We start from the raw sequence: 12,804 nt of genomic DNA, 5'->3' as shown, positions 1-12,804 counted from the left end.
AAAAAAAAAAAAAAAAAAAAAAAAAAAAAAAAAAAAAAAATTTCTTGCCTAAAATACTGTACAACTCTCCAAAATGGTCCCTTTCATTCCTGTCACCCTCAAATCTAAATTCTACATGGCAACCAGAATGACATTTATTTTTTATTTATTTCTTTTTCTTTTTTTTAATAGATATGGAGTCTCACTATGTTGGCCAGGTTGGTCTTGAACTTGTGGCCTCAAGACATCCTCCCGCCTCGGCCTCCCAAAATGCTGGGATTATAGGCATGAGCCACCATGCCCAGTCCCAGAATGTAATTTAAAAATCTTACCATCCTGGCTAACATGGTGAAACCCCCTCTCTACTAAAAATACAAAAAATTAGCCAGGCGTGGTGGCAGGCGCCTGTAGTCCCAGCTACTCGGGAGACTGAGGCAGTAGAATGGCGAGAACCTGGGAGGCGGAGCTTGCAGTGAGCCTAGATTGCGCCACTGCCCTCCAGCCTAGGTGACAGAGCAAGACTCCGTCTCAAAAACAAAAAAAAAAGACTGAAAACTGGGGCCGGGCACGGTGGCTCACGCCTGTAATCCCAGCACTTTGGGAGGCTGAGGCGGGCAGATCACTAGGTCAGGAGATCGAGACCATCCTGGCTAACATAGTGAAACTCCGTCTCTACTAAAAACTACAAAAAAATTAGCCAGGCATGGTGGCGGGCGCCTGTATTCACAGCTGCTCGGGAGGCTGAGGCAGAAGAATGGCGTGAACCCAGGAGGCAGGGGTTGCAGTGAGCCGAGATGGTGCCATTGCACTCCAGCCTGGGCAACAGAGGGAGACTCTGTCTCAAAAATAAATAAATAAATAAATAAAAATAAAATAAAATAACAATAAATAAAAAATTAGCCAGGCATTGTGGCGTGTGACTGTAGTCCCAGCTACTCAGGAGGCTGAGGCAGAAGAATTGCTTGAATCTGGGCGGCGGAGGTTGCAGTGAACTGAGATCGTGCCACTGAACTCTAGCCTGAGCGACAGTGCAAGTCTCCGTCTCAAAAACAAAAACAAAACAAAACCCTTTGTGGCAAATGAACCCTTTTACCTCAGGTTATCAGGCCATAATCTAATCCCCGCCCTCGACAATTACATTTCATACCATTCTCTATCTTGCCCACTACATTCCAACTATGCTAGTCTTTTTCTCAGTTTCTTCAATGCTCTGTTTTCCCATGTGAGAAATTTCACATATGCTATTTCCTTTGCCTGAAAAGCTCTCACTTCACCTTCAGACTACTGGTTCTCATTCCTCAAGTCTTGGCCTTAAGTCTCACTTCTGGCCTGGCGCGGTGACCCACGCCTGTAATCCCAGCACTTTGGGAGGCTGGGGCGGACGGATCACCTGAGGTCAGGAATTTTGAGACCAGCCTGGCCAACATGGGGAAACCCCGTCTCTACTAAAATACAAAAAAAATTAGCTGGGCATGGTGGTGCGTGCCTGTAGTCCCAGCTACTCGGGAGGCTGAGGCAGGAGAATCGCTTGAACCGGGGGGCAGAGGTTGCAGTGAGCCGAGATCACGTCACTGCACTCCAGTCTGGCGACAGAGGGAGGGAAACTCTGTCTCAAAAAAAAAAAAAAAAAAAAAACGCCGGGCGCGGTGGCTCACGCCTGTAATCCCAGCACTTTGGGAGGCCGAGGCGGGCGGATCACGAGGTCAGGAGATCGAGACCATCCTGGCTAACACAGTGAAACCCCGTCTCTACTCAAAAATACAAAAAACTAGCCGGGCGAGGTGGCGGGCGCCTGTAGTCCCAGCTACTCGGGAGGCTGAAGCAGGAGAATGGCGTAAACCCGGGAGGCGGAGCTTGCAGTGAGCTGAGATCCGGCCACTGCACTCCAGCCTGGACGAGAGAGCGAGACTCCGTCTCAAAAAAAAAAAAAAAAAAAAAAAAAAAATCAAAAAAATTTAGCCGGGCGTGGTGGCGCACACCTGTAATCCTAGCTACTCTGGAGGCTGAGGCACAACGATTGCTTGAACCCGGGAGGTGGTGGTTGCAGTGTGCCGAGATCACGACACTGAATTCCAGCCTGGGTGACAGAGGGAGACTCTGTCTCAAAAATCAATCAATCACTCAATCAATCTCCCTTCTCAGAGAATTCTTCCTTGACCATCTCATATAAGTATTCTCCCTGGTAATGTACTCTAGCCTCACAACCTGCTAATAACCCTTCATAACTGCTATAACTTCTTAATTCATAATGTTTTGTTTATTGTATAACTTTCCCATAGTCAGTAAGTTCCAAGAGGGAAAAGACCACGCCTGTCCCGGTTCTAACTGCATACCCAGGGCCCAAAGCCTGACATACATAGCTGGCACTCAGTATTTGTAAAACCAATGAATAAAGAAGCTAACAGAACTCAGTGGGCGGGCCAATGGGCTTGTCAGGGGCGTGGCCCACGTAGAGGCGGAGTCTCCCCGCGGGATAGGGACCGGAAGCTTGGGCGGAGCTTCCCAGAGTAGCGCACACGCCTTGGGGCGGGTCTAGGCGGGCGGCGACTTCGCCGGCAGAATTGGGGCTTATTTTCCCTGTCCTTTAGCAGTTTCCTCCCCCAGAGCCCTGGCTCACCCGAAGGCACCTCTCCCCACCACTCGGATCCGCTCGTACTTCTCCATCTCATTTCTTAGCGTTTCACTTCCGTCTCCCACGCGGCGCGTGCGCGGACCCAGCCACTCTGGGCCCCGCCCCTTCACGGCGAGCGGCTTGCGGGGCGGAGCCAGCGCGCTAGGTGTGGGTTTCGCCACGCGTCCGTATTTGTGGGCCTGCACCACACACCTGCCGCTGCGACACGCCGTCACCTTTTCCCTCACGACCCTGCCCCACGCAGTGTCCAAGGGATAGGGCAAGAAAATAGGGCGCGCCCCGCAATGGCGGGCACGGTACCCGCCCCTCCCAAGCATATACCCAGCCCTTGTAAAGCTTGCTAGACCAAAAGGATGTCGCGTTCCTGAGAGTTGCACCCCACATGCCGGGCGGGGGTGGGAAGAGAGGATCGACCCCCTTCTTGCTCACGAGTGACGGTATTTCAGGAGAAATCGGGTTCTCCTTGGCACACAAACGATAAACACAACCAAAACGACCGAGGCCAGCGCTCCTGGGATGAAGGCAGCAGAGTTAGTTTCTTGTTTGCCTAGGGAGGGACGAGGGAAATCCCAAGTTGTGCAAGTTGATTCACCTGGGGGGGACATTACACGGTCTCAGGCCGTCCCGACTAGTGAGCACCGCGCTGGTCAGGACTCTCAACTCGCTTTTCATACACACGCACTGCAGGAGGGTAATCTGCCCTCAGTGCACATCTAGGGTGAACCCCATGGGGGAAGATGGGGGCGGAAGTGAATCACTACCTGAAAGCATCAAGGGGAAAAGGAAAGACCGCGGTTTCGCCGAAATGAGCTCAAGACAAAGCCTAGAGGCAGAGGGCTGGTTAGTGTGACTAGCTAGGCTCTTCACCGGAAGTGAAGTTAATTCCAGGTTCTCCCGGGCTCCTGCTCTGCTGGAGCTCTATAAAAACTCAGTGTTCGGCCAGGCGAGGTGGCTCACGCCTGTAATTCCAGCACTTTGGGAGGCCGAGGCGGGCAGATCACCTGAGGTCAAGCGTTTGAGACCACCCTGGCCAACATGGTAAAACCTCATCTCTACTAAAAATACAAAAAGTTGGACATGGTCGCGCTCGCCTGTAATCCCAGCTACTCGGGAGGGTGAGGCAGGAGAATCGCTTGAATCTGGGAGGCGGAGGTTGCAGTGAGCCGAGATCCTGCCACTGCACTCCAGCCTGGGCGACAGAGTGAGGCTCCATCTCAAAAAAAATAAAGAAAGAAAGAAAGAAAGGGCCGGGCGCGGTGGCTCAAGCCTGTAATCCCAGCACTTTGGGAGGCCGAGACGGGCGGATCACGAGGTCAGGAGATCGAGACCATCCCAACATGGGCTAACATGGTGAAACCCCGTCTCCACTAAAAAATACAAAAAACTAGCCGGGCGAGGTGGCGGGCGCCTGTAGTCCCAGCTACTCGGGAGGCTGAGGCAGGAGAATGGCGTGAACCTGGGAGGCGGAGCTTGCAGTGAGCTGAGATTCAGCCACTGCACTCCAGCCTGGGCGACAGAGCGAGACTCCGTCTCAAAAAAAAAAAAAAAAAAAAAAAAGAAAAAAAAAAGAAAGAAAGAAAGAAAGAAACCCTGCCCCGGCCTTCGCAAGGGTACCCAAACCCGCCCACGTGGAAGGACTGCTGATGGGCGCTGGCTCAGGCCGGTGTCGGCCGGCGGACAGAGCAGCTCTGTGAGCCAAGGGGAGGGGCGGGAAAGCCGCTCACCCGGGACACCAGTGCTCTCACCTAGAAACCGGCTGCGCCTTGATTAACCTAGGAGTCCCACAGGGGTTAATGTGTAACCTTGGAGCCATAGGGGAGGAAAACACTCAAACGGCTTGGTCCGTGGGTCCTTGCGCCTCAGGTTTTTGGCTTTTTCCTCCCTCCCGCAGCACCTTTCCCCTCCCTCACTTCTTCCCTCCCCTCTTCTATTACCACCCTCTCCTCCCTCCCCGCCCTCACCCCCGCTTCACTTCCCTCGCTAGCTCTCAGCGGCTCCTCCTTTCGCCCAGTTTACCTAAACTTTCCCCGAAAGCAGCCGCCTGGCTCGGAGGCGGGAGAGGAAGCCCGCGCCACAGTGAGGGCAGGCTGACACCTAGTGGCCAGGAGCCGCAACTGCTGCAAGCTACCGGCCTGGAGAGCGCGGGTCACCCCAGCAGTCCCGGCAAATCCGCGGTCTTGCTTGCCCAGCCTCCGGGGAGCCAGGCCGAGGGCCGGGACTGTCTGAGGGAGGACTGTGACAGCCGCCCGGCCCCGGGAGCTTAAGAGCGGGCGGGGAGAGGTGGCGATGGGTTACTCAGCAGTTCCCAAGCGCCCACCTCGCGGGCGCGGGAGGGACGGGTAAACCCGGGTCTCCGGTCAGAAGACTGCGAGTGGTGCGGTGGGGGCACTGGGTCTGCACCGAGACCACTGTCGGAGGCGGGGCTCCCGAGTCCACCCCAGGACCAGGACTTAAGGGGCGTGGGCGTGTCGGGTCCCGTCCAGCTCTTCGCAGAAGGTAGAGGGTGGAGAGAGCTCTCGCGGTACCCGCCCAGGGCGGGGGAGCCGGTGGCCCGGGGAAAAGTGGGGACGCGGGTTAATGAGGCCGGGCGAGCCACGGCAACTGGGACTCCGTCGGCCGTCGGGAGGCGCCAGCGAGGGGTGCCTCGGCGACGACGCCCCCAGCACAGCTCCTAGTTACCCAAAGTCCGCGGGAGCCGGCCGGTGACCGAGAGGCCGCGGGGACACCCGGCTCGCGCGGCAGCAGCGCCTGAGGGGCGGGGGCAGGCGGGCGGGGCGGGGGCGCGGGCGTCTGGGGGCGGGGGCAGAGGCCTAGCAGGGAGGGCGAGGAGGAGTCAAGGGGCCTAGAGGGCTTTGCCGAAACTGTGTGGGGCTGGCGCCCGGCGGGAGAGGCGGCCGGACTGGACTGGTCCGAGAGGGACCCAGGTTTCCAGAACAGCCCTAGGAGGCGGCCTCGAGGGCGGACGGCAGGGAGGGCCAGCATGCCCCCACTGCTGCACCCCGCCCTGCCGCTGCTCCTGGGCGCCACGCTGACCTTCCGGGCGCTCCGGCGCGCGCTCAGTCGCCTGCCCCTACCTGTGCACGTGCGCGCCGACCCCCTGCGCACCTGGCGCTGGCACAACCTGCTCGTCTCCTTCGCTCACTCCATTGTGTCGGGGATCTGGGCACTGCTGTGGTAAGCGACTGTGGGGATGAGGTGGCCGGGGGATCCTGAGCAGGGAGCTGGGGTCGGCTCTTGTGTTACTACCCCCATCGCTCATCGGCGGGCTGAGGCCACGCAGTCTCACCTGATCCCATTTGGTATCCTATCCAACCAGAAGCCGCAGTGGCCCCAGGGGAGGGGGATCGCCCCTGGGAAACTGGAGGCTCTTGGGTTTTGCCCAGCCACTCTTAGCTTCCCAGTCAGCCACTAGGGCGAGCCCAGGCTCCCCCGGGGCTGGGAAGGGTAACCGGAAAGGTGAGGGTCCTTGAGGGTGCCAAAATGCAGAGCCTGCTTTCTTCCCTCCTTTCCAGTGTATGGCAGACTCCCGACATGTTGGTGGAGATTGAGACGGCATGGTCACTTTCTGGCTATTTGCTCGTTTGCTTTTCTGCAGGTAGGTCTTGCCCAGGAAGCGGGAGGCCAACTGGGGACAGGGAGAAGGAAGCTGCTTGTTCAGTCCTTCGTGACCTCTTGCCCCATCCCTCCACTAGGGTATTTCATCCACGATACGGTGGATATCGTGGCTAGCGGACAGGCGCGAGCATCTTGGGAATACCTCGTCCATCACATCATGGTAAGAGAGAAGCTGATTATGTGGTATAGGCCTGGTGTCAGTCAGCAACCTAGTCTCAGCTCCGTCTTTCTGAACCTGGGAGAAGGCTGTGTTTTCTTACCGCCCACCCCCCCCACCTGTGTGCTGCTACTTATTTTTAGGATGCTGAGGTTAGCAGTCTGTGTGCTTGTTCAGAGGCCAGCAACCCATGGTCTCACTGCCTCTTTAGACTGAACATCATCCACAGCCAGAAGCTGTGAGCAGGGATCAAAACCTAGTAATGTTGAACGAACAAAACGAAGCATCTTATCCACTATAAACTATTATTCCAGGTGGAAATTTGGGATTTTCCAGCCCTCAATCTGATACCCCCCACCAAAGTCCACGAAAGCATCTGCATCTGGTTCCCTAACTCCTATTCTCCCTTCTTCCTGCTAGGCCATGGGTGCCTTCTTCTCTGGCATCTTTTGGAGCAGCTTTGTCGGTGGTGGTGTCTTAACACTACTGGTGGAAGTCAGCAACATCTTCCTCACAATTCGCATGATGATGAAAATCAATAATGCCCAGGATCATCTCCTCTATAGGGTTAACAAGTATGTGAACCTGGTCATGTACTTTGTCTTCCGCCTGGCCCCTCAGGTCTACCTCACCCATTTCTTCTTGCGTTATGTGAGGCAGAGGACCCTGGGCACCTTCCTGCTGGGTATCCTGCTCATGCTGGACGTGATGATCATAATCTACTTTTCCCGCCTCCTCCGCTCTGACTTCTGCCCCGAGCGTGTCCCCAGGAAGCAACACAAAGACAAGTTCTTGACTGAGTGAGAGGCACAGAGCCTGGGACAACAAAAACGGACAAGGCCAGAAACAGCTTCACATGGAAACTGGGACTTAGCCCCAAGCCTGGGCGTCCTCTGGGGCCAGCCTCTCCACCTTCCGAGCCTGCGCCCACACTATTGAAAACACTAATGAAAGCACTCCTCTGAAGTCCTTGTCCTTTATTGGGCAAGGGGTGAGAGAAGCAGACAGACCGGTTGGGACATAGTAGATGGGTGTGTGAGGACAAAATGCTATCAGAAAGCCAGCCAATCCACACTCCCCTGAAATGGATGCTAATGCCCTTCAAACCCCGGGCATTGGTTTCATACACAGCCTCTTCCAGGGATAAAAGAAGGGGTTCTTGTACTGCTTCTTGTTACCCTCAACCATGGAGGCAAGTTCTGAGTTCCGGTTTTCCTAGGACACTAACTCTAGTCACAAAGATCTCTGGAGTGATCACACATGGTAGAGTGGCAGGGTGAATATTTCAAAAGGATGAGTAGAACAGGAGTCTTGCCCGAGCCCTGTTATGTCAGTGTACTGTGTGGCGCCTCCCAGCCCAACCAGAAATTGACAGAGAGGCACATATATGTTGAAAAGATATATATATATATTTAGAATTAGGCAGCTGGACTCAGTTTAGATGATCCCAATCTGAAAAACAAAAGGGAGCCTCATTACTGGAGCTGAAACATGTAGATTAAGCTGGAATGTTATTTTCAGAAAGCAAAATGAGGAACATTGAGGATAAGGTTTGTTAAGATAGGGTGCAGTCAGTTAATTATGACTAATCAGCAAAAATCAGGCTTTGGTCGCTAACATATGCATCATTTGCACCCAAGGGGTGAATGATAGGGGGTTTGTAGGAAGGAAACTTACTTTGTTGGCAACATCCAAAGCGTCGTAATCAGGAGCCAGTCGAACATACGCCTTTTTCTCTCCATCAGGCCTGAGGTAGAGAAGGAAGCCTTAGTCCCTGCCACCCTCACTGCCCCCACACCCTCCCCCTTTCTCCTCCAGTCCTCCAGCACTTCAATGGTTCCTCTGTTCATGTCATTCTTTTCCAATGATTATTTTTCCATCAACCCAGAGGACACCATGAAGCCATGAAGCCAATTCTCTTATGGGAAACACCACAGGCCATGTTAAGACTTAAACCAAGGTAATCTGCTACACTCTAGTGGCCTTTGAAAATAGAAGTAGGGGCCGGGCGCGGTGGCTCAAGCCTGTAATCCCAGCACTTTGGGAGGCCGAGACGGGCGGATCACGAGGTCAGGAGATCGAGACCATCCTGGCTAACCCGGTGAAACCCCGTCTCTACTAAAAAATACAAAAAACTAGCCGGGCGAGGTGGCGGGTGCCTGTAGTCCCAGCTACTCGGGAGGCTGAGGCAGGAGAATGGCGTGAACCCGGGAGGCGGAGCTTGCAGTGAGCCGAGATCCGGCCACTGCACTCCAGCCTGGGTGACAGAGCAAGACTCCGTCTCAAAAAAAAAAAAAAAAAAAAAAAAAAAAAAAAAAAAAAAAAAAAAAAAGAAAATAGAAGTAGGGACCCAGAAAATGAGCACCAACCCCCAATCCAGTCCTAGAAAGTGTTGCCTCAGGTCCATACAAAGGTCTGTAATTAAGGCAGCCTGTAATTCCTACCTCAAGGCTCACACACTGCTAAACCTACTCCAAGTTTAAGTCAAGGAGCCTTTTCCCCTGTTGAAAGGTCCAGAGGATTTTTTTTTTTTTTTAAAGGGCCCTGCTTGGTTGCTCAGGCTGGAGTACAATGGGGCAAATCATGGGTGACTCCTGGGCTCAAGGGATCCTCCTGCATAACTGGGACTATACGTGTAGTCCTGCATTACCAGGACTATCTAAACGTCAAAGAGCTTCATGAAATGCAGGTTTTTTTGGCTCCAGCTGCTGGTCCAGCCCGCTCCCCATCCCTTGAGGCCCAGCTCACCGAATCAGGGTGTTGACCTTGGCCACATCAATGTCATAGAGCTTCTTCACAGCCTGTTTAATCTGGTGCTTGTTGGCTTTAACATCCACAATGAACACAAGTGTGTTGTTGTCTTCTATCTTCTTCATGGCAGACTCAGTAGTCAGCGGAAACTTGATGATAGCATAGTGGTCAAGCCTAGGAGAGGCAAAATGGGGTCACCTGGCCTGGGCCTTCTTTGGACCCCAGAGCCAGGAGAGCCTAGGGCATCAGACAACGAGGTACCAATCATTTTGTTCAGACTTTGGTCGTTTTACAGTGTCATCACCTGCACCCTGAAATCTAAGAGCCTGAAGCCCCAACCCCAGGGGTAGAACATTGTACATTTTCTTTCTCTTGAAGAGCTCTTACACCTCAAGTGATTAAAGAATCATCTTTGGGGCCGGGCGCGGTGGCTCAAGCCTGTAATCCCAGCACTTTGGGAGGCCGAGACGGGTGGATCACGAGGTCAGGAGATCAAGACCATCCTGGCGAACACGGTGAAACCCCGTCTCTACTAAAAAATACAAAAAACTAGCCGGGCGAGGTGGCGGGCGCCTGTAGTCTCAGCTACTCGGGAGGCTGAGGCAGGAGAATGGCGTGAACCCGGGAGGCAGAGCTTGCAGTGAGCTGAGATCCGGCCACTGCACTCCAGCCTGGGCGGCAGAGCGAGACTCCGTCTCAAAAAAAAAAAAAAAAAGAATCATCTTTGGGCCTGGCGTGGTGGCTCATGGCTGTAATCCCAGCACTTTGGGAGGCTGAGGCAGGCGTATCACGAGGTCAAGAGATCGTGACCATCCTGGCCAACTTAGTGAAGCTCCCTCTCTACTAAAAATACAAAAATTAGCTGGGCGTGGTGGTGCAAGCCTGTAGTCCCAGCTACTCAGGAGGCCGAGGCAGGAGAATTGGGCCAGGAGCAAATTCTTATGCACAGCTGAGGTTAAACTTACAGTGGCTTAAGCACAACTGTAACAGCTTTCCCCATTTAAAGTCAGAGCCCGGCTGTTTACTCAGACACTACTTTCCTGTTTTGAAACCAGGTCAGGTCTAAACCTCATCACACTCAATCCTAGGTCCAACTTGGTGGGGGGAAGGGCAGGAAGACAGTCTGTGAACTGCTTTCCTATTGAACACAATCCACTCTTTCTGTTAGGAAAGAGTAGAAACAGCAAAAACCCATTGCTAGTAACTACTACCATGGTTCTACTCAAATCTGTGCTCCCTAAAAAGCTAGTTATTACTGGTAGCTCAAATACTCAAGTGCCCAACCTTTTGCCCATCTCCCCCCAACCATTCCTTGAGCAATATGAAAATTTGGGAAAATGAATGCAAAGAAGCTTCTATACATCGCAGCAGCCCATAACTGCCAAATACAGATAACGGAATCCCCATTATCATCAAGAATCAATCCATGTTCTCACCCTCAAGGATTGTTCCCTATAGCAGTAGGAACTACGAACAAGGAATCTCTGTATTCTACTTTACAGTACCCCCAAAATAGTTTTCAAACCGTGACCACATGTGAAGCAATAATTAACCTAACAAATTTTGAGACTCAGGGTTTTTTTTGAGATGGAGTTTCGCTCTTGTTGACCAGGCTGGAGTGCAATCATGCGATCTCGGCTCACCACAACCTCCACCTCCCGGTTCAAGCGATTTTCCTGCCTCTGTCTCCTGCGGGTAGCCGGGATTACAGACATGCGCCACCACGCCCGGCTAATTTTCTATTTTTAGTAGACACGGAGTTTTTCCATGTTACTCAGGCTAGTCTCGAACTCCTGACCTCAAGTGATCCGCTAGCCTCGGCCTCCAAAGTGCTGGGATCACAGACGTGAGCCACCGCACCCGGCCTCTGGGCTGATTTAAAAAGAATTCCTGCCAGTTTTGTAAATACAGCAGAAACAATCCCCTCATACTTCCAATTAGAGAAGCACACTGGACACAATTTGTGTTTGAGAAACCATCACACAGGGTGAGTGATTTCCAAATTACCAATGGAGAATACCCAAATCTTTTCATGGGTAGAGGGGGCAGTACTGACTTGTTTCTCCTGGGGGCGCTCTTCCGAGGATATTTGGGCTGCCTCCGGAGTCGCAGTGTCTTGGGCCGCCGGAAGGTGGGTGACGTGCGGATCTTCTTTTTTTTGTGGCTGTGGACACCTTTCAACACTGCCTTCTTGGCCTTTAAAGCCTTCGCTTTGGCTTCGGCTTTAGGAGGGGCAGGAGCTGGTAGAGAAGAAAAGAAAACGGGGTGCGGGTTAGCAATCGGTTACTTCCGGCCCCAAGAACTGCAGTCGGCGACCCTGGCCACACGTGCATCAGTGGTTCCTTTGAAGACATCACAAATGTCAGGAGATTAAAACTTTTCCATCACATGCACGATACCAGAGGCGAAAGCGACCAACTCGAAGTAAGTCCAGGGATACGACTATAAAACAAAGTAGCACTGAACGAACGCTTAGTACTTTCCAGAAAATGTCCTAGGAATTTTACACATACCCCATCGCAAAACCAGGCAGCGGAGAGGGGGGCGGGTAATGTAGCCCGGTTAAACATGAACCAGAAGGAAAAATGGTTAAAGCTGAGGGCACTAACTTCTTACAGGCCCGGGGACATGGAGCGCCAACCAACGGATGCGTGTAGCTTCCCAGAGCCGAATGTCTGGCCCTCCCTGGCGGATGATGTCGGCCGGGTTGCCTCCCCAGCTCCCTCCACCGGAACTCAGCCCATGAGGCTGGGCCCACGCGGCTCAAGTATACTGCAGCGTGACCGAAACGCGGGTAGCAACCCCGGAGCAGAGCCCTCAGGACTTAGCCCAGCAGCCATGCTCCCAATTCGTTCCCTCTGCGGCGCGGCAATCCCTGGCAAACCAGCGGCGGCCCCATCCCCAACACACACCTTCCTTCTTCGCTTTCGGCGCCATCTTGTGGAAAAGGTCTCCGATGCCTGTTCCCACAGGCTTATAGCGCCAAATCTCATCAAAGACTCGCGATGCTTTGTACTTAGAGCTGATTTGGTAATTTGCAGAGTGGCGCCCTCTGGGAACGGTAGTTAGGTTTAATTTCTTCTTCGTGCGTGAACAAACATGCGCCACTCCTCCCCTCAAAGGCACTAAAGCTTCATGGGGGTTGTAGGTTTTTTTTTGTTTTTTTTTGAGATGGAGTCTCGCTATGTCACCCAGGCTGGAGTGCAGTGGCGTGATCTCAGCTCACTGAAGCTCCGCCTCCCAGGTTCACGCCATTCTCCTGCCTCAGCATCCGGAGTAGCTGGGACTACAGGTGTCCGCCACCGCGCCCGGCTAATTTTTTGTATTTTTAGTAGAGACAGGATTTCACCGTGATCTCGATCTCCTGACCTCGTGATCCGCCCGCTTTGGCCTCCCAAAGTGTTGGGATTACAGGCGTGAGCCACCGCGCCCGGCCTTTTTTTTTTTTTTTTTTTTTTTTTGAGATGGAGTCTTGCTCTGTCGCCCAGGCTGGAATGCAGTGGCCGGATCTCAGCTCACTGCAAGCTCCGCCTCCCGGGTTCAGGCCATTCTCCTGCCTCAGCCTCCCGAGTAGCTGGGACTACAGGNAAAAAAAAAAAAAAAAAAATGGCATTTATCTATTTTTATGGTGGGGGGCTGAGGACATAGAAGAGGAATCAGGCATTGGTAA

General features: G+C 53.2%; 2 protein-coding genes and 4 non-coding genes across 9 annotated transcripts; 1 reads left to right on the top strand and 5 right to left on the bottom strand.

The window, feature by feature from the left end:
* Window positions 1–4,773: 4,773 nt before the first annotated feature.
* On the top strand, window positions 4,774–7,349 carry TLCD1 (TLC domain containing 1). Of its 2 annotated transcripts, none has more exons than XM_025361451.1 (4): window positions 4,774–4,950; window positions 6,124–6,206; window positions 6,304–6,386; window positions 6,804–7,349. In XM_025361451.1, the coding sequence occupies exons 1-4, from the start codon at window positions 4,898–4,900 to the stop codon at window positions 7,185–7,187; spliced, it is 603 nt and encodes a 200-aa protein (XP_025217236.1). In that variant the 5' UTR covers window positions 4,774–4,897; the 3' UTR covers window positions 7,188–7,349. The 2 variants fall into 2 exon arrangements, with proteins under 2 accessions (XP_025217236.1, XP_025217235.1); XM_025361450.1 differs by lacking the exon at window positions 4,774–4,950 and adding an exon at window positions 5,422–5,785.
* Window positions 7,341–12,153, bottom strand: RPL23A (ribosomal protein L23a). Of its 3 annotated transcripts, none has more exons than XM_025361453.1 (5): window positions 12,047–12,153; window positions 11,191–11,374; window positions 9,132–9,308; window positions 8,057–8,130; window positions 7,341–7,835 (listed from the first exon to the last, which is right to left on the bottom strand). In XM_025361453.1, the coding sequence occupies exons 1-5, from the start codon at window positions 12,069–12,071 to the stop codon at window positions 7,816–7,818; spliced, it is 480 nt and encodes a 159-aa protein (XP_025217238.1). In that variant the 5' UTR covers window positions 12,072–12,153; the 3' UTR covers window positions 7,341–7,815. The 3 variants fall into 3 exon arrangements, with proteins under 3 accessions (XP_025217238.1, XP_025217237.1, XP_025217239.1); XM_025361454.1 differs by having other exon boundaries at window positions 7,346–7,835; window positions 8,061–8,130; XM_025361452.1 differs by having other exon boundaries at window positions 7,341–8,130; window positions 12,047–12,128.
* Window positions 7,948–8,019, bottom strand: LOC112610468. Its single transcript, XR_003116366.1, has one exon. It is a non-coding gene; the product is annotated as a small nucleolar RNA Z17 (small nucleolar RNA).
* Window positions 8,209–8,269, bottom strand: LOC112610459. The gene has a single exon (XR_003116359.1). It is a non-coding gene; the product is annotated as a small nucleolar RNA SNORD42 (small nucleolar RNA).
* LOC112610469 lies at window positions 9,374–9,445 on the bottom strand. The gene has a single exon (XR_003116367.1). It is a non-coding gene; the product is annotated as a small nucleolar RNA Z17 (small nucleolar RNA).
* On the bottom strand, window positions 11,462–11,528 carry LOC112610458. Its single transcript, XR_003116358.1, has one exon. It is a non-coding gene; the product is annotated as a small nucleolar RNA SNORD42 (small nucleolar RNA).
* Window positions 12,154–12,804: the final 651 nt, after the last annotated feature.

This window comes from Theropithecus gelada, chromosome 16 (genome assembly GCF_003255815.1).
Source record: "Theropithecus gelada isolate Dixy chromosome 16, Tgel_1.0, whole genome shotgun sequence".
Taxonomy (NCBI): Eukaryota; Metazoa; Chordata; class Mammalia; order Primates; family Cercopithecidae; genus Theropithecus; species Theropithecus gelada.
This window is presented reverse-complemented; position numbering and strand designations above follow the sequence as displayed.